This window comes from Lutra lutra, chromosome 12 (genome assembly GCF_902655055.1).
Source record: "Lutra lutra chromosome 12, mLutLut1.2, whole genome shotgun sequence".
NCBI lineage: Eukaryota > Metazoa > Chordata > Mammalia > Carnivora > Mustelidae > Lutra > Lutra lutra.
In genome coordinates, this window is record NC_062289.1 from 86986471 (window position 1) to 87006400 (window position 19930).

General features: G+C 38.2%; 1 protein-coding gene across 1 annotated transcript in view; it reads right to left on the bottom strand.

The window, feature by feature from the left end:
• Positions 1–220: 220 nt before the first annotated feature.
• Positions 221–19930, bottom strand: part of NAA25 (N-alpha-acetyltransferase 25, NatB auxiliary subunit) — a 69874-nt gene continuing 50164 nt past the window's right edge. The window contains exons 18-24 of the mRNA XM_047698335.1: positions 18901–19144; positions 18364–18487; positions 17665–17730; positions 15475–15572; positions 13871–13981; positions 10296–10442; positions 221–3151 (exon numbers count right to left, since the gene is read on the bottom strand). Of these exons, the coding sequence (XP_047554291.1) occupies positions 3029–3151; positions 10296–10442; positions 13871–13981; positions 15475–15572; positions 17665–17730; positions 18364–18487; positions 18901–19144 (913 nt within the window). The 3' untranslated portion in view covers positions 221–3028. The remainder of the gene's footprint in view (positions 3152–10295; positions 10443–13870; positions 13982–15474; positions 15573–17664; positions 17731–18363; positions 18488–18900; positions 19145–19930) is intronic.

Sequence of the window (19930 nt, forward strand, 5' to 3'; positions counted from 1 at the left end):
GCTCAGCGGGGAGCCTGCTTCCCCCCTCTCTCTGTCTCTCTGCCTGCTTGTGATCTCTCTGTCAAATAAATAAATTTTAAAAATCTAAAAAAAAAAAATCAACCCATCTAATTTAATTGGCTACGTACGTTTCACTAAGTTCTGAAGGAAGAATATATACTTCCCATATTAATAAATGATATCAAATAAGTAGGAAGAGTTTCAATAACAAGGCCATAGATACATTGAAACCCCTTTTTATATTAAAAGTTTAAATGAAAGACAAATCCAGGTTGAACATAGTGATTGCAAAATATAATGCAATTTTGAACAATTAAAATTATGAAAATATACAAAATTGATGGGCAACACAGCTATGTATTTGTACATTTTCCATTATGTGAAGAACACTAAAAATTTCTATATGCTTTATCCACATCAGATAAATGATTTAAACCAAATGTTTGCTTTGGAGAATCTTAACTTAGGATCTCAGTAGTATAAAAAGCAGTAATTTTTCAGTCTGTAAACAGTAGTCGTGTTTTTCTTTCTTTTTTTTTTTTAAATATCAATTTACCACACAAAAACAAACACAACAACAACAACAAAAAAAAACCCACACAAACCAAAAACAGCAGCAGCAGCAATGGGTTATTTGGGAATTCTCTTCAAATACCAATGACATACAATTGCTGGAGGGTGCTTTTTACTCATGTAAATATATATATATATATATATATATATATATATATATATATATATATACATACATATACTTATGTGTATATATATATATATATGTATTATTTTAAACTGTACACAATTTATAGTGCATAACAGTTTCCAAAAGAACAGATCAATAAAAGATATTGGGCATCTCTGCATAATTTCATTCTTTTTACAATTATCCCAAAAGGTAAGAGGTTGGATCTAATTGAAATGCTACATTTAGTAGGAAAGTCAGCAAGTAACAAAGGAAGCATAACCTCATCCTAACATTATTTGTCACTAAAACCAGGAGAGGTCCTGGGTGTCCCTAGGCAAAAGACTAGTTAGGTAGACCACTGGAGTCAAGCACTGTCCCTGAGGACCAAAGCCAGCTCACTGAGCACACATATGCTAGATTGACCATGGTCAGCTGAAGACTTGTTTCATAGAGCATATTTCTATGTACAATATTTTTGGATATTCAAAGAAACATCATTTCAAGAACACATGCCATATACACATACCCCCACCCTCATACACACACCAAGTTCCATCTAAATAGGCAATAGTCTTATGAAATTATGTTGTCATTAAATTAGATTTGGAATCAATTAGAATTTTCAATTCATCTTGTTCAAGGCAGTTTTTCCTTTTCAGACGGGGTATGATGGCTGTGGATACAAACTTACACTAAAAAATAACTTCTTGGAATTACTTGATGGACTAGGATTTCCAGCAAGTCTTATTTTGAACAGATAATGTAGTAATTTTCTTAAAATTTTCCTTGGAAGTTCAAGCACAGTTACTAATCACCCTATCAAACTGTGAATCTAAGAAAGTCACGATAAAGGGACAAAATGCAATTGTTTTGCATACAGAGATTTTCCAAGCTCTCTCGTTTCCTTTTAAAAGAAAAAAGTATCACATTTCACTGGAGAAGTGAGTAAAAAGGAACTGTAAGGTCTTTAAGACCAATCAACCCTCCATCAGATACTTGAATTTTCTCATCAAAGTCATATCTTTGCTCTTACAGAATTACTAACTTTAATGGTGTTTGAGTAACGAAAACTAAAAACAGAAGCACAGATTCAAACACAAAAAGGTATCAAAGCAATTGTATAAACTGTTTAACATTTTCAAGAGCAATGTTATCTTTTCTGTCAGATCAATCTCTGAAGCTATAGTCATAAGGAGCTCCAAGTGAACAATGTAAACACCATCCTGGTGTAATTCTCAAGTTTGAAGAAAGCAGACCAAACATCAAACCCAATGGATAACATTTCTTTTGCCAGCCTAAAACTTAAAACCTAAGTTAAGTCCATAATATACATTCCTTCCTTCCTCCCTCCCCAAACCCCCCACTTAAAAAACACTAAAGTATTAAATCTTTATTTTCAAGCACACAAACACACACACACACGTGTTTGTGTGCTTGGAAAATATATATGTAAAAGCATATACATATATATATATATATATCTCACAAAACCAATGACATTGGTATCAGACTTGCCTGCATAAATTATGTACACGTCTCTTTAAAACAGTGATTCCCATCTTTCCCAAAGATGGATGAAAGACAGCAAGCTAGTCCTTAGCAGGCTCATAAGTGGTCTGTACTGCTTTCCCTTCCATATGGTGTAAGTTAACACAAGCCTATCTGTGATTTAACTCTCAGAGGAGCTAGGATGGGGATTTCTTGGCTATTAGACTATTAAGCCAAACACTGAGTGCCTATGGTCATCTGAGTGGCGCTCTTCAGTGACAGGTGCTTATGCCAAATTTCATCTGAGGCCCTTTGGGTACCTGCTTTGGGTTCTGTGGGAGCCAAGCAGATGAGGAAGCCTCAAAACTGAACTAATGTGGAAAGAGGGCCTGCTCCCAGTCATGGTCCCCCTACTTCTGCTTTCTGCTTCCTAAGGCTCAAGGACCAGACCAAACACCCAATATGATAATGGTAGGGCCATTCAGCTGCTCTGAGGTCAATGCTTTATGCTTAACTTCTATTGCTGCTTTTATAGGACCCCCACCCACCCACCAGATGTGTCTGGTGATGGGAAGAAAGAAGAAAAGTGGGGTTCTCTTGTGGCTGCCATATGCATATGAACATGTATAAAAAGTGGTCAAAACCCAGATAAGGGTCCTGCTTCTGATTTATATACAATAATTTAATCAATTGTATACATTTAATACCTAAAAAATTAATTCACAATCAAAGTCCTTCATGCATTTTATGAGGAAGTTCTGGATTAAAATGATGGTCAACCAGATGGAGCTTTTGCCTGGGAAGATGATATCATTTTCTGGTGTAGAGTCACTGGTGCCTGTGGTTCCCACTTCCTTAAATTTTTAGTTTCTTTGTGGTCTCCAGTCTTTTTTTCAGCAGCTCTCCGATTTCCAGAAGTGAGTGTAGATAACTGCTCTGCACCTTCCCTTGCACAGTCTTTGAAAATTTTCTCTCTTCCTACAAAGAAGATAAGAATTAGCGGTCTTGGTCTGAAAGCATTCCCTCAGATAGATTATAGTTCCTCTCACGGAAATAAAAACTACCATTACCTTTGGTCTCACAGCAAGCTCCATCAGAATACAATGGGTCATTTTCAATTTCATAAAATGCAAAGAAGGCTTAAAGCTCATCACAGATGGGTATTTCTCCATGTGATTTTCACTCACACCCTATTGCTTTAGCGTCATTATTTCAATTCTTTCACCAGTACTCTAAGTTATACAAAATCAAAAAACTGAGATTTCTGATTATTAATGTTCATCCAGAAAAAAAGGTAGAGGGGCGCCTGGGTGGCTCAGTCATTAAGCATCTGCTTTCTGCTCAGGTCATGATCCCAGGGTCCTGGGATTGAGCCCCACATCAGACTCCCTGTTCTGCAGGAAGCCTGCCTCTCTCTCCCCCACTCCCCCTGCTTGTGTTACTGCTCTTGTGCTCTCTCTCTGCCAAATAAATAGATAAAATCTTAAAAAAAAAAAAAAAAAAGGTAGAAAATTATTACTAAGAAGTCTGGATATAAAATCACTACTATTTTGTTATGAGCTGTACAAAATAGAAAAATTAAGATTTCTGATTATTTCATCATAAAACAAAAGTAGAAATTATTAATTTGGACATTATCAGAGCCACTTCTTAAAGGCATCAAATTTACCTTTTACCTTTGCCAACTTTTCTGGTTACAATATTGATAAGTGTCTCTCCATACTGACAAAGACCATGGGTTCCAGAGACCAAACAGCTAAAAAATAACAAAGCTTTCCTAGACTTCCTCAAATATGTGCTATATACTTGACTTGTAATACAGACTACAAAAAATAAAGGGATGGAGTGTTCAAACATCAAAAGGAGGCTGGCTGAGAACTGGTTAGGGTTACATGAACTTGGCAGTATTGCAAAGACCTGAAGAAACCAGGGAAGCAGACCTTATGGCCAAACAATATTATCTTGAGACCTTGTCTACCTTGGAAGTACACACGTGCATTAGTAGAGAAGGTATGTAAAATACACTTCATTCAGGACTGCAGTAAAAGTAAGTGTATATAAACAACCTACAATATCCAATGGCTACGATCCATTCATATGCCGAATACCATACAGTTGTTTAAAAGAACAGCATTAGCCTGAACAAATCTCATGAATATAAGGTTAAGCAGAAAAGCAAGCTAAGTTTCAGTGTAAAACAGAGTGTATCATTTACTTTCAAAAACATAGCAGCTATTACAGTACATTTTAAATTAACATAAAAGGTCTTGGCTTGGGGCGCCTGGATGGCTCAGTTGGTTAAGCAACTGCCTTCAGCTCAGGTCATGATCCTGGAGTCCCAGGATCAAATCCTGCATTGGGATCCCTGCTTTGCAGGGAGTCTGCTTCTCCCTCTGACCCCCTCCACCATGCTCTCTCATTCTCTCTCTCTCTCTCTCTCTCTCTCTCTAGTAAGTAAAATATTAAATAAATAAGTAAAATCTTTAAAAAAAAAATTCTTGGCACACAACCAGTTTCAGTGGATACATCCAGGTAAGAGGAAAATGGACTATGACTGGAGGTGGTAGCACTTATGCATAGTATTTCAAGTTTAGAAAGGAAGGAAGGAAAGAAAAAAGAAGTAAACCTAGTGGAAATTGAAGAAAAAAATATTTTTCACCCGAAAGACAAAGCAGCCAGCACTATATGGATCCTACATTTGGTAGTTGGTACTGCTCAGTATATTACAGGTATTACGACTTCAATAAAAAATAGGCAATTAAATACCCCATCCTCCCATACCCCTCCATAACTGTTTTATGTAATCCTCACTATAATCTTATAAAAGAGTTTAATACAGATACAGATAAATACAGATACAGATAAAGAAACCGAGGCCTAGGGACACCTGGGTGGCTCAGTTGGTTGGACTGCCTTTGGCTCAGGTCATGATCCCGGAGTGCGGGGATCGAGTCCTGCATCGGGCTCCCAGCTCCACGGGGAGTCTGCTTCTCTCTCTGACCTTCTCCTCACTCATGCTCTCTCTCACTGTCTCTCTCTCTCTCAAATAAATAAAATAAAATCTTTAAAAAAAAAAAAAAAGAAAAAGAAAAAGAAACTGAGGCCTAGAAAGGTTAAGTGACTTCCCAGGTCAAAGATGAGGATGAGATACCAGGGTGGGTCAGTCTGTTAAGCATCTGACTCTTGGTTTCAGCTCAAGTCATGATCTCAGGATTGTGAGATGGAGCCCTGTGTTAGACTCTGCGGGGAATCTGCTTGAGATTCTCTCCCTCTGCCCCTCCCTGCAACTCGCACACATGCTTACCCGCTCTCAAATAAATAAATCTTAAAAAAAAAAAATAGGGACACCTGGGTGGCTCAGTCAGTTAAGTGTCTGCCTTCAGCTCAGGTCATGATCTAGGGTCCTGGGACTGAGCCCCAAGCCAGGCTTCCTGCTCAATGGGGAGTCTGCCTCTCCCTCTCTTCCTCCCCTTTGCTCATGCTCTCTCAAATAAATAAAATCTTTTTTTTTTTTTAAGATTTTATTTATTTGATAGAGCGAGCACAAGCAGGGGAAGCAGCAGGCAGAGGGAGAAGCAGACTCCCCACTGAGCAGGGAGCCCAATGCAAGGCTCGATCCTAGGACCCTGAGATCATGACCTAAGCTGAAGGCAGATGCTCATCTGACAGAGCCACCCAGGTGCCCAAATAAATAAAACCTTAAAAAAAAAAAATGAGGACAGAGTTAAGTCTTGAAAAATCCACAGTACCCCAAGGTTAAAGATAACCTTCAGAACAAATACTCAAAGTGAGAAATCTTATTCCTCACATCAGAAGACACAGATCCTTTAACAACAACCATACAACCCGCAATAGCAGGCTACTGTGCCTGTCATCTTTGTACTGGACAGTCCTTCCTACATACCATGTGCTCCAGCTTGCCAACTGACTTACGATGTCCCCACACAATTCACCTTTCTGCCTCCAGCTTTTGTCTGCCTCTTTCTGCTTTGGATTCCTTTCATCCATTCTGGTCCACCTACTGAAAACTTACTAATCCTTAAATGCCGCCTCTCTGGTAAGACTCTGACTCGCTCAGTTTTTGTGCCTCTATCATATCTCCAAATTAATTTGTATGCATCTCTCTACAGCCGTGTCTTTTTTTTTCAAATTAACATATAGTGTATTATTAGTTTCAGAGGTAGAGTTCAGTGATCATGTCTTATATAACACCCAGTGCTCATTGCATCACGGCCCCTCCGTTAATGTCTACCACCACCTACCCTACCCTCCCACCCACCTCCCCTCCAGCAACCCTTAGTTTGTTTCCTATGATTAAGAGCCTCCTATGGTTTGTCTCCCTCTCTAATTTTGTCTTGTTTTATTTTTCCCTCACTTCCCCTATGGTCCTCTGTTTTGTTTCTTAAATTCCACATATGAGTGAGATTATATAATCGCCTTTCTCTGACTGACTTATTTCATTTAGCATTAATACCTCTAGTTCCAACCACATAGTTGCAAATGGCAAGATTTCAATTTTTTGATGGCTGAGTAGTATTCCATTATATAGCTATACCACCTCTTTCTTATCCATTCATCTCTTGATGGACATCTGGGCTCTTTCCATAGTTTGGCTATTGTGGACATTACTGATATAAGCACTGGGGTGCGGGTGCCCCTTCCGATCACTGTGTTTGTATCCTTTGGATAAATACCCAGTAGTGCAATTGCTGGGGGTTAGGACAGCTTTATTTTCAGCTTTCTGAGCAAATGCCATACTACTTTCCAGTTACAGGCAGGTCTTTTTTTTTTTTTTTTTTTAATAAATTTTTATTTATTTATTTGACATAGAGAGAGACACAACAAGACAGGGAACACAAGCAGTAGAGTGGGAGACGGAGAAGCAGGCTTCCCACTAAGCAGGGAGCCTGATGCAGGGCTCAATCCCAGGACCCTGGGATCATGACCTGAGCTAAAGGCAGCCGCTTAACCAACTGAGCCACCCAGGCGCCCCTGCAGCCAGGTCTTTTGACCACTCTATTTTATGAGCATTTACCCAGAACAGCAAGCTCAATATATTTATATTTATCTAAAAATTAACAACCCAAATACCCAGCAAAGCCCAATGAAGCAAGTGACATGAAGCAATGTGACATTCATTCAAGTTTGTGATCTTTAAGATTTTTTTTTAAGATTTTATTTGTCAGAGGGAGAGAGAGCGAGCGAGCATAAGCAGAAGGAGTGACAGGCAGAGGGAGAAGAACCAGGCTCCCTGTTGAGCGGAAAGCCCAACATGGGCTCAATCCTAGGACCCTGGGATCATGACCTGAGCCAAAGGCAGACGCTTAACTGACAGCCACCTAGGCATCCCTAAGACTTTTTTTTTAAATAGATACTATAATTTTAAGTTTTTATTGTTCTACAGTATTCAGGAAAGGGGATAAGAGTTTGGACCAAAGAGTAAGTTTGGGTTTATCCTAAAAAGTTGAATGGCTCAAAATCTGCCACTAATTACCATATTTCTCCATATGTGAATAAGTGTTCCAAATGGACGATCAAGTATCCCTTCTTTCAGAATGGTGTGCAAGTAGGAGGTAGAAGGCCAGAATCCTAGCTAGATATACCTATTTCTCAAGGATTCAATTACTAGGCCTTTACTGGCTTCCCAAGTGCCCGGAAGCATAAAGGCTAGTGGCAGATACAAACGTGTTCTAGGAACATAGAAGGGGAAGAGGTGGGAATAGTTCTGGATGATGAGACTGGAACTTATCTGGGGCTGAGAAATGAGAGCTGCTAATTTCTATTTTCTAATTCTCTTAAACATACATTTTGTGTGTAAAGAAAGAGCGAAATACTATAGAAGCATTGAGAAGACTAAGGTACATAAGTACTCACATGTAATAATCTAGACAGTCCAAAAAACCCCACCAATGTATAGTATGCTATCATTTGTGTTTAAAAGTAAAAGGTTGTGGGGAAGGAAAAGAAACATATGCTCGTAGCTGGTTTATTGAACTCAGGAAGATTGTACAAGAAACTATGAACAACAAAGGTTCCTTCTTGGAAATGGAACTAGGAAATGTGTTACAAAGGGAGGAAGACATTTCACTATATAGTCTTTATTTATGCCACATTTTTTTACCATATACTTATTTTACTTTTTAAAATAATACACTGTAGGGGCACCTGGGTGGCTTAGTGGGTTAAAGCCTCTGCCTTCGGCTCAGGTCATGATCTCAGGGTCCTGGGATCGAGCCCCGCATCGGGCTCTCTGCTCAGCAGGGAGCCTGCTTCTCTGCCTGCCTCTCTGCCTATTTGTGATCTCTCTGTCAAATAAATTAAAAAAAAAAAAACAAAAAAACAAAACACAATACATTGTAAAGCTTGAAAAAAGAGTAAATAAATAAAACAAAAATACTAAAGAATTAATCCATCAATTAGTCCTACTTACCACGGAAGTCTATGTTCATTCTAATGTATATATAGGAAAGATAGCTTAACTATCTAAAACCAAACTTCTAGTTTCACCTCTGAACACATCTGCTTTCTTTAACCAGTCTTTGGAAATGTTATTTAAGGCTCTGAGCCTCTTCCCACAGTAAGCCCCTTATTAATAGCTCTAATGTGTTGAAGCATTACAGAAGAAGGACTTATAATCTTTTAATGCTAGTGTGCCAAGCAATATTCCAATCCCTCTCCTCACTGGGGAAGATCTGGGGCTAGAAATGATGGCTGCTCTCATTAGTGGATGAGCTCCCTCGCTAGCAGAGGCTCAGGTCAGATGAACTACTCAAGGGAGCACTCCCTCACAACTGAAGTTTCATCACTACACCAACTAGGACTGATGAATGTTAACTCACTTGACACCATTAAATCTTCAATCATTTCAGACTGAAAGTTTACTTAGGTCTTTTTTTTTTTTAAGATTTTATTTATTTATTTGACAGAGATCACAAGTAGGCAGAGAGGCAGGCAGGTGCAGGGCGGGGGGAAGCAGGCTCCCTGCTGAGCAGAGAGCCCGATGGGGGGCTCGATCCCAGGACCCTGAGATCATGACCTGAGCCCAAGGCAGAGGCTTTAACCCACTGAGCCACTCAGGCGCCCCTTAGTTCATTTTTTAGAAGAATACATATCTTTTTTTTTTTTTTTAAAGATTTTATTTATTTGACAGACAGAGATCATATGTAGGCAGAGAGGCAGGCAGAGAGAGAGAGAGGAGGAAGCAGGCTCTCCACTGAGCAGAGAGCCCGATGCGGGGCTCGATCCCAGGACCCTGAGATCATGACCTGAGCCGAAGGCAGAGGCTTTAACCCACTGAGCCACCCAGGTGCCCCAGAAGAATACATATCTTAAAGGCAAGACTTTATAACGATTTTGCTAATAAATTTTTAAGAAACTAGCCTATAGGGGCGCCTGGGTGGCTCAGTGGGTTAAAGCCTCTGCCTTCAGCTCAGGTCATGATCCCAGGGTCCTAGGATCGAGCCCCACACAGGGCTCTCTGCTCAGCAGGGACCCTGCTTCCTCCTCTCTCTCCGCCTGCCTCTCTGCCTACCTGTGATCTGTCAAATAAATAAATAAAATCTAAAAAAAAAAAAAGAAAGAAACTAGCCTATAATAATTACCAAGAGAAGTCTGATTGAGTGGTACCCTTGATTCCATGCTTGGCTCCATTCCCCCTTTTGACTGGCTTACTCTCCAGCCTAATTATTACTGACAAAATTATTTATGGTGTTCAGCATCTCTTTTTCAGCTGATAACTGCTGGGGTGGCAAAAAACCCAGCAAACCCAGCAGCAGGTAACTTTTCACTCAAGGAGACTATCCCTGGATCTCAATGGCTGGTTTCCTCTGGTGCTCACAACAGAGACAGTTCTAACTGTACTCCTCATTAACTAGTCATCAGTATTCACAGCAAAGGAACAACCCCAAAAATGTTCAGAAAGCAGGTATGGGGTGGGGAGAAGCGAAGGCAGAGGGGACTCACCACCACCAATGACACAACAAAAAACTGCTACCAGGCAACTTCCAGTCACAAGTTCTACACGGAGCAGACGATGAACTGAAATTAACTTATCCTAGTGATAAAGTGAGGAACTCTTGAGTATCTACAAATAACTTATTGGTGATCACCTACAGTCCCTTACCAGTGAGAGAGGAGTATCTTCTAAAATAAGTTCTTCAAGTTTAAGTGCAATTAGATGTGTTTCAAGCCCTTTAATGTGATCCACAACGTTGGAAATTAAAGTCTGAAGCCCAGTAACATAGTCTTGGAAACTGGTGAAGACAGGTGGCTGGAAAAAAGATTTTTAAAAAGATGAAAGATTATCAAACATATTTCCTTTGCTTACATCTCATAAGCTATATTAACTTCATGCTACAGTTACTTAATGCTATTAATAGTAACCAAGATGGATACAGTTTTGGATATTAAGACAGTCTCTCAAACCAAGGTAAATTTAATTGGTACCAATAATGCTTACCTCACCAACAATGACAAGCATTTTTTAAAAATGGGGCTTATTCACTCTGGGGAACTTGAGATGGAAAAACCAAGAGAAAATATCTTAGGTGGTCATTACTCAACTTCAGGCTAAGAATCTTCTGGAACACTAAAGAAGATGAGAGGAACCAAAGTTTCATTTCTTCTCTATATGTCTTTGAGATTTCCTCTAATATTAATAACAGAAATAGAGTTTTCTAAGTTCCAACAGAAAAAATAATGGGTAACAACAGTCACAAAAATTCTGAAAAAAAGTAGTTAAGGGGAATTTGCCCTCATATATATGAGGGTATATTATAAAGCTACATGAAATCCAGACAGTACTGGTATATAAGTGAACTGATAAAAAGTGAAAGAAAACAAGTCCCAAGATAAACCAAAGAGTATAAGGGAAATTAAATGGTAGCATCTCAAAACAATGGTTTCCAGTGGATGAATGGTACTGAGATAACTTGCGAGACATCTGAAATTATAAAACAGGAGCACAGTAGTGCATATAAAACAGTCAGTAGAGCATGCAACTCTTGACCTTGGGGCTTGTGGTCTTGAGTTGGGTGTAGGGATGCCCACCTTGGGTGTAAGGGATGACTTAAAAATAATTTTTTTTAAAATTTTTTTTTTATTTTTTTAAATATTTTATTTATTTATTTGACAGATAGAGATCACAAGTAGGCAGAGAGGCAGGCAGAGAGAGAGGAGGAAGCAGGCTTCCTGCCGAGCGGAGAGCCTGATTCGGGGCTCGATCCCACGACCCCGGGATCATGACCTGAGCTGAAGGCAGAGGCTTTAACCCACTGAGCCACCCAGGCGCCCCTTAAAAATAATTTTTTAAAAAAATTTATTTATTTGAGAGAAAGAGAGAGAGAGCACAAGCACATGAGCAGGGATAAGGGCAGAGGGAGAAAATCTCGAGCCGACTCTCCAATGAGCACAAAGCACAATAACCCATGATATCATGACTTGAGCTGAAACCAAGAGTTGAATACTTAACCAAGTGACCCAACCAGGGGGCGAAATCTTTTTAAAAAATGAACAAAATAAAAAGTAAGTACCAAAATAAATTCCAGAGTAAATACCTAAGTTTAAAAAATCCACCAAAGCACCAGAAGAAAATTTAGTTAATGGCTTGTGTAATAAATTGAAAAGGACTCTCTAAACATTACACCAAACTAAGAACCATTAAAAAAATTTTTTCTTAATTACTATGTTGACCAAAAAAATTATTCAAGTTAAAAGATAAATGAAAAACTGGAAAAAATTGCATCATTAGGGATAGAGAATTAAGAACAGTATTAAATTAAGAACCCAACAGCTTAAAATATATCATTAGGAAAAATATTACTACCACAACAGGAAACTTGGGCAAAGATATGAACAGAAGGGGCGCCTGGGTGCCTCAGTGAGTTAAATCCTCTGCCTTCAGCTCAGGTCATGATCTCAGGGTCCTGGGATCGAGCCCTGCATTGGGCTCTCTGCTCAGCAAGGAGCCTGCTTCCTCCTCTCTCTCTACCTGCTTCTCTGCCTACTTGTGATCTCTCTGTCAAATAAATAAATAAAAATCTTGAAAAAGAAAAAAAAGATGTGAACAGAAAATATATCAAAGAAATCGTAGCAACATGTGACACAATTTAAAAATCAGACAAATGCAAGAAACCTGTCCAATCAGTTAGTAAAGCAAGTTTATGCACTTTATCTCATTCTCTCTCCCTTGAATAAATAAAATCTTAAAAAAAAAAAAAAAAAAAGTAATGAGATACATCCATGTATCTCCAGAAGAGGTGTCTAAGGTACCCTGTTAAACGAAAACACAAACAGACAAGTTTCTGATACAGAGCATAATTCTGGTTTGTTCGCAGTGGTGATCACTGGCTGGTGGGACTATAAGCGATCTTCACTTGATTCACATCTTTAGGTTACTTTGATGATCAAGAAAACAGGAAAGCTGTTCTCAGTTTTAGAAATTAAAAAAGCAGTAACTACAATCCACCACCACCACCCCAGCCCCAAAATCCAAATGCCAATAAGCTCTCCGAAATGTTCTAGGTACATGGGCTTTCATTAGAAGAGATTAACAGAGAAAATTTTACCTACACTTTCAAATTTTACACTCATGATCTGTTAAATTACCTTGAAAAAAGAGAAGGTTCCTTCACTTAGCCCCTCATCCAAATATACTACCCTTTGTTTCTGAACGAATGAAACATCCAGCAAAGCAGTGTCAAATCTAAAGAATTCCTGAATTGTTACTGAATTATGCAGGAAGTCAATATTACCACTAAGACCATTAACATTTTCAAATGACAATGGTCACTATATGTTGCTACAGTGAAAAACACTCTCCCATTTATAATGATAGGACAAATTCAAACATTAAAAAAACAGCACGTCCTGTGCAGAATGAACCCTAAATAACTTTCCTCATGAAAAGTACACAAATTATGTTAATGTTTTACACATTCGAAAATTAAATCAATAGATGGGCGGACACTCCAAAATTGAAGACAAAGAAAAATAAATGAATCTTATTTATGCCATTCTAATAATATAATTTATTTTTAATTCCAGTGTTTTTACAGAGTACTTAACTCTCTGTATCCACTGGTACATATTCTAAGGACAAAGAACAACCGCAAAAAAATTTGAACTTTATTTAGTGGCTTACTGAAACTAGTAATGCAAATGATATAATAAAGTAATTCCAAAACTGTTTAGTATTTCTGTAAAACAAGTGAAATAAATACATTGATGCTATAGGGAACCAGTGTTCAAACTCTGGGGGTGGCGTTGGGGGAAACTATAAACTGGAATGAGAGAAGGAAAAGAAGAGAGAACACGGTAGTGTTGGACTAAAACTGGAGGTATCAGTAAGAATTAATTATTCTGTGTGTTTACATGTGTAAATACATTTCCTCTTTCCACTAACATAAACTTGAAACCTCATCAACAATCAGCACACCTAACATCTACATCTTGGTTTTGAAATGCCACTCCCCATAAAAGAACCAGGCAGGGCTCCTTGAAAAAATGTCTCAGTTCAGTTCAATGGGAACAAAGTGGATGGAGCATTTTTGCTTTTCTATAGGTGTGTAATTTAAAAACAAAAACAAGCTGGGGAGGGTTAACGAATGTACACGGGATTCTAAGGTCTCTTACAATATGCAGTAAAACAGTGAAAAGAAACAGCAGCATGCAGCCAAGTTATATTTTCTCTGTTATTACCATGATGATGCTGGTTTCTTTTTTCTTCTTTTTCTTTTTCTGTAAATTTAATTTGTATGGTCGCAGGACACTCTCACAGTAACTGGACACCCAAAGGATAATAGAAATAGTCTAAAAGAGGAAAAATTGCAAATTCATCAATAAGGATTATATTCAAGACATCTATCAGGAACAGTTAAGGGTTATGGATTGAACAATCCTTGCTGCAGTTCACGCAAATCCTTTCAAATTCTCCTCTAGCTCTCCACTACAGATTAGAGAGATTAGATTATTTTCTACAATTACCACACAGATCCAGAAGACCTTCATCTGAACACTGCTCGAAATAACTAGAAATACTATGATTGCTTCAATCTTTATCCTCCCTTCTAGCTCTCCTAGCCCTAAAGCCATCGTACATTTGGTCCAGTTTCCTTTCACTCCCTTGCAGGAAGTAATCCTTTCACTCAAAGAGAGGTCCAAATTCCTATGCCTGGAATCCAAAGGTTCTTTACAATATACCTCTCCCCACCCACCTCCCAGCCCAGTAAGATAGTACCTCCCCTACAAATCTTAAACAGAGAGGGGCATGGGATCAAGCACCAAATCAGGCTCTGCGCTCAGCACAGAGTCTGCTTTTCCCTTTCCCTCTGCACCTCCCGTGCACTCTCAAATAAATAAAATCTTTAGACAAAAAAAAGGTTCTTTTTCTCCTTCTGCCCCACCTCCAAAGCACTCATGCTCTCTTTAAAAAAAAAAAAAAAGAAAGAAAAACAAAAAATGCAAAAAACAGAGAATTCTCCTTGGTCAGCACGTTTCCCTCCTTTAAGTAAGGTGTTTATACCATGCTTCTTCTCTGTTACAGAGTGCATGGACATACCCATGCAATTATTACTGATTTGCTCAGTCTTAGACACTTATACTGTGCCAATCACCAGAACAGACTAGGAGGAAGAGAAAAGTAAACAAACGTGACGAAAATAAGATAACGGATTATGAGTGTTTGCAATCCTCCTTTTCCCTCTGGTTAAAAAAGAGAAAGTTTTGCTAAATCTGTGCCCAGATTCTCCTTTATAATGCAGAATCTTAGTTAATTAATGACTAGCAACAACAAATTTAAAAAGCTGGTGGTTGGGGTGGCTGGGTGATGGACACTGGGGAGGGTATGTGTTGTGGTAAGCGCTGTGTATTATGTAAGACTGATGAATCACAGAACTGTACTCCTGAAACAAGTAATATATTATATATTAATAAAAACTGAAAAATCATTCATGGTGAAATAATAATAATAATAAATAAAAAGCTGGTGGAATTAACTTAAAATACATAGAAGTGGAGTCAAAAAGGAAAGTGAACAGAGAACAGACAGATTTGGAGTGAATCTGAGGAATTTTTAGAGATTGGTAAAGCAAACTGCAAGTTTTAGTCATTATGAACAAAACCTTCTTGGTATGCTTGGAAGGAGCTCATTCAAAAATGACTTAAATTGCTTTTCACTTAACAAAAGGTGGGGTGGAGGATTAAATTACAGGTGTAAGGTGCCTATTACCTGTTCATTTTTTAAAAATTAATCCTTCACTCAATAAAGGAAAACTAAGTTTCTCAGGAAAAGAACAAAGACATACCTCAACAAAGAAGACTAGGTTCTCTAAAAGAGCAGGTCGTGTTTTCAAATTACCATCTTTAACTTCTAAGAGGTCACCTTTACATCTACTGAAGACATCTGAAAACAGGAAAGTATTTTATTGTTTTGTTCAGCTTTTGTTTCAATGATATTTTTAGGAATACGATGCACAATAAGCAAATATAAAAAGATTAATCCAGAAAGTTTTTCCCCCACAGTGAACCAAACAACAAAGGATATCTATTTTCACCTTTTTTTAAAAAAATGACTTTATTTTTAAGTAGTTTCTATCCCCAAGGCAGGGCTCAAAATTATGACCCCAAGATCAAGAGTTGCAGGCTCTACCAACTGAGCCAGCCACGAGCCCCTATTTTCAGCTCTTTAAAAAGCCATGTAACTATTGCTCTGTTGCCTTCAAAATATAAAAGGTGACCTTATAAATTATATATTTTAGAGTTTAAAAACCGGCTAGCCTTTCCACAAATAGGCCACTGCCACAATAAAATTAAGACTCCAAATGAGTGATTTAAAAGAATGTGGGCCATTATGGACTAAAAGACTAAGGTGCATGATAGAAATTCACCTTCATAATAAATACCATGTTTTATTCGCACAATCTTTGTCTTTTAATTATCATTATTCAGTTGGGCAATAAATTAAAAGACCATTTAGGCTCTTTAAAAGAAAGACCCTTATAGATTTGAAATGCATTTATGTACTTTTATACCGAACAATTCCATTTCCAGGAATTTAACCCCAAGGAAATGCTCAAGTGAGTACCCACTTATGTCCCAAAATGTTCATTTCAGCATTATTATAAATAGTCATAAATAACTCAAGTACATAACATATTATGTACTCCATGAGGCATACATAAATAAACAGTACATTACTCTAATAATGTGGATTATTATAAGTAACTGACATGGTAAATGTTCAAGACAACAAAATGTTAAAATAAAAAGTATGTATTATAACCTTTTTTTTTCTTTTTTTTTTTTTTAAAGATTTTATTTATTTATGACAGAGAGAGAGATCACAAGTAGGCAGAGAGGAGGGCAGAGAGAGAGAGGAGGAAGCAGACTCCCTGCTGAGCAGAGAGCCCGATGTGGGGCTTGATCCCAGGACCCTGAGATCCTGACCTGAGCCGAAGGCAGCGGCTTAATCCACTGAGCCACCCAGGCGCCCCGTCTTTTTTTTTTTTTTTTAAAGATTTTATTTATTTACTTGACAGAGAGAGATCACAAGTAGGCAGAGAGGCAGGCAGAGAGAGAGGAGGAAGCAGGCTCCCTGCTGATTGGAGAGCCCCACGTGGGGCTTGATCCCAGGACGCTGGGATCATGACTTGAGCCGAAGGCAGAGGCTTTAACCCACTGAGCCACACAGGTGCCCCTGTATTATAACCTTTTCATGTGTTTAAAAAAATAAATCACTACTATGTATTTCCACATACACATATAAGACTGTTTAGGGGGCATCTAGGAGTACAGACCCCAAATGTGTTACTTATCTCATAAGTAAAAGTATTTATTTCCCTCTGGGGAAATAGGGATGGGAATGAAAGACAGACCACACCTACTTGTTAACTGTTTTACAGTAGGTTGTCTACTACTTTTGTAATCTTTTTTTTTTTTTAAGATTTTATTTATTTGTCAGAGAGAGAGGGAGAGAGAGCCAGCACAGGCAGACAGAATGGCAGGCAGAGGCAGAGGGAGAAGCAGGCTCCCCGCCAAGCAAGGAACCCGATGTGGGACTCGATCCCAGGATGCTGGGATCATGACCTGAGCCAAAGGCAGCCGCTTAACCAACTGAGCCACCCAGGCGTCCCTACTTTTGTAATCTTTTTAAAGTTAAAAACAAGTCTTTCAAAATACCAAAAGTATGCATTATTATTTTCAAGTTGTTGTTTGCAACTCTTGCAATTTCTGCTAAAAAATGAATTCCTGTCAGACAATAAAATATGGGACTCCACAGTCAGAATGCTTACCTTTTTTTTTTTTAAATTTTATTTTTTTATGTGACAGAGAGATCACAAGTAGGCAGAGAGGCAGGCAGAGAGAGAGGGGAAAGCAGGCTCCCTGCTGAGCAGAGAGCCCAATGTGGGGCTCGATCCCAGGACCCTGAGATCATGACCTGAGCCGAAGGCAGTGGCTTAACCCACTGAGCCACCCAGGCACCCCAGAATGCTTACCTTTTAGTTGTTCTAGTAAAGACTTAAGACTATTCTCTACTCTCTCCTGGATCTCCACTGTATCCTCTAAAATTGAAAAACAAAAACAAAAACAAATTAATTTTTTTAGGGAGAAAAAGAATTAAGATCAACACCTGCAAGCAAATCATGAACAAGGACATTTTCTTTACTCTTAAGACTCAAAGGCATCAAATTCCATTACTGAGAGACAAAGAAAAAGATAAAAGAAAGGAAAAGACAAAGAGAGGCATTAACTACCTTTCTCTCAAAAGTAATACCTAAAATTCTCTAAGAAGACTTAAAATCCATGTGCTTCAAATACTCTCAACGACAGAAACCACAAACCTTATGATTGGGGGATGATGGGGATTAATGGAATATGTATGATTCTCACCGAGTTAGGAAAAAACTCGTTTCCACAAAGTTTAGTAAAGAATTCAATCTGAAATCCAGTAATACTTCAACAAATTAAGGATTTTTTTCAACTTTTGGACATAACAAGTGATTTTAAATAGAGAAGACTTAAATTTCTAAAACAATACTTCGTAATCTATGAATGTACCTTCTTTGATATTAAACTAGACACTTCCAGAACAGCTTCCATCTCCTCCCAATCTGTCCAAATATGTGAACTGTTAAATTTACTAAGTTTTGAAAGACAAAGGCCTAGTAAATACACTCATGCAAATGTACACTTACCTAAACCACTGGTGTCCAGCTCATAAATATCACTAACAAGATAAAAAGAACTGGTCTGACACTGAGAACAGCCAGAACTAAAGAATCCAGCCATTCTGGTAGGTACAGGACCAAGGAAAGGATACTGGAAAAAAGGGGGAAAAAGTAATGTCCTTTAAATCCATCTAAATTTATATAGAACAAGAAAACAGCAGACTATAACTATTGGTTAAGTCTCTTTCAGCAATTAAGTTGCAATTCACCATCTAACTAATCTAACAACTGAATCATTATGGTGAAAACAGAAACCTTGTATTAGTTTGTTGACTACTAAAAATATACCATTACAAATAAAGCTACTTTGCTTTTCCTCACTCTCCAGTTTGGATAGTGAGGGAGCCTCTGTAATTCCCAAGTCTACAAAGTCAGGTTTTTTTTCCTACAGGTGCCAAAAACTAGGACAAAATACTGTTCTTTACTATTCACCCACCAAATTCCTAGTTTTAAAGACAGTCATGGGTTCCTGCAGCTTTGATGGTGAACACATATTGATGATACCTGAACTTCCTTCTCAATGAATCGCTTTCCCGTCTCCAGGGCCACCTCCAGCTGTTGAAGGAGTAAACGAAGAATATCAATCCGGGAGGACACGCCATTCTCAGCGGTCTTTTCTGAGTTCCTTGGCTCCATGGGGTGGTTCAGACTTGGAAGTCCACTAATCAGCCTCAATGTTAAGGAACGGATTCTTAACCACATGGTCTCTTCCTCCAAGGAAAGTTTCTTATGTTCTTCAGAAACATCCCTTAAAAAGAAATATCCCCAAACGATCCATTTTATTCAATGCGTTGCCTTTACATCTTTCAAGCTTTACTTCAATCAGTCAAGATGCCATTGAATGATCCCGGCACTCGTCTCCTAGCCGAATGATCTCGCATAAACCTAATCACCCAAGTCCCCAATTCAGGATTAATAAAATGGGGAATGATAACCTACCTAATACATCAATTTGCCGCTTCAGTGAGATTTCTGATAACAACAAAATACGTATCATGTATTTTGCTGAAAATGTTGTTGAAAATTTTTATATCATGCATTTTCAACAAAATACACAATATAAAAATTTCAAATGACAGAAAACTGAAAAATAGAAAAATGTACTCTAATAACCAAATACCTGCAATATTAACAAGCTTGGCATCAATTCTTTCAGACTCTTACAATACAGATGAACAAAACTGCAACTAAAGATATTTATAGAATTTGACATATTTTAAACAAATAAAATGGGTTCATGATATTTATACTTTTTTGACAGTCTATAGAAAAGAGTTACCATAGCAAGCCTGGGGCTATTATCTTTAGAAGGGCCAGCTTGCAAGGCTGACCATTAGCTAATGTCTAGGAACTTGGCACTCCAACCATTCCCTAAATTATAAGAGTGGCTCACTACACCTAGGCTGTTTGTACAAACCATATGGTCTATTGTGAACACCTGCTTTCCTTCTGGTAGTCTGGAATGTTGACACATGATAGACAGAGGGTACCTACATAACCAGCTGGTAAAAACCTGGGGCACTAGGGGCACCTG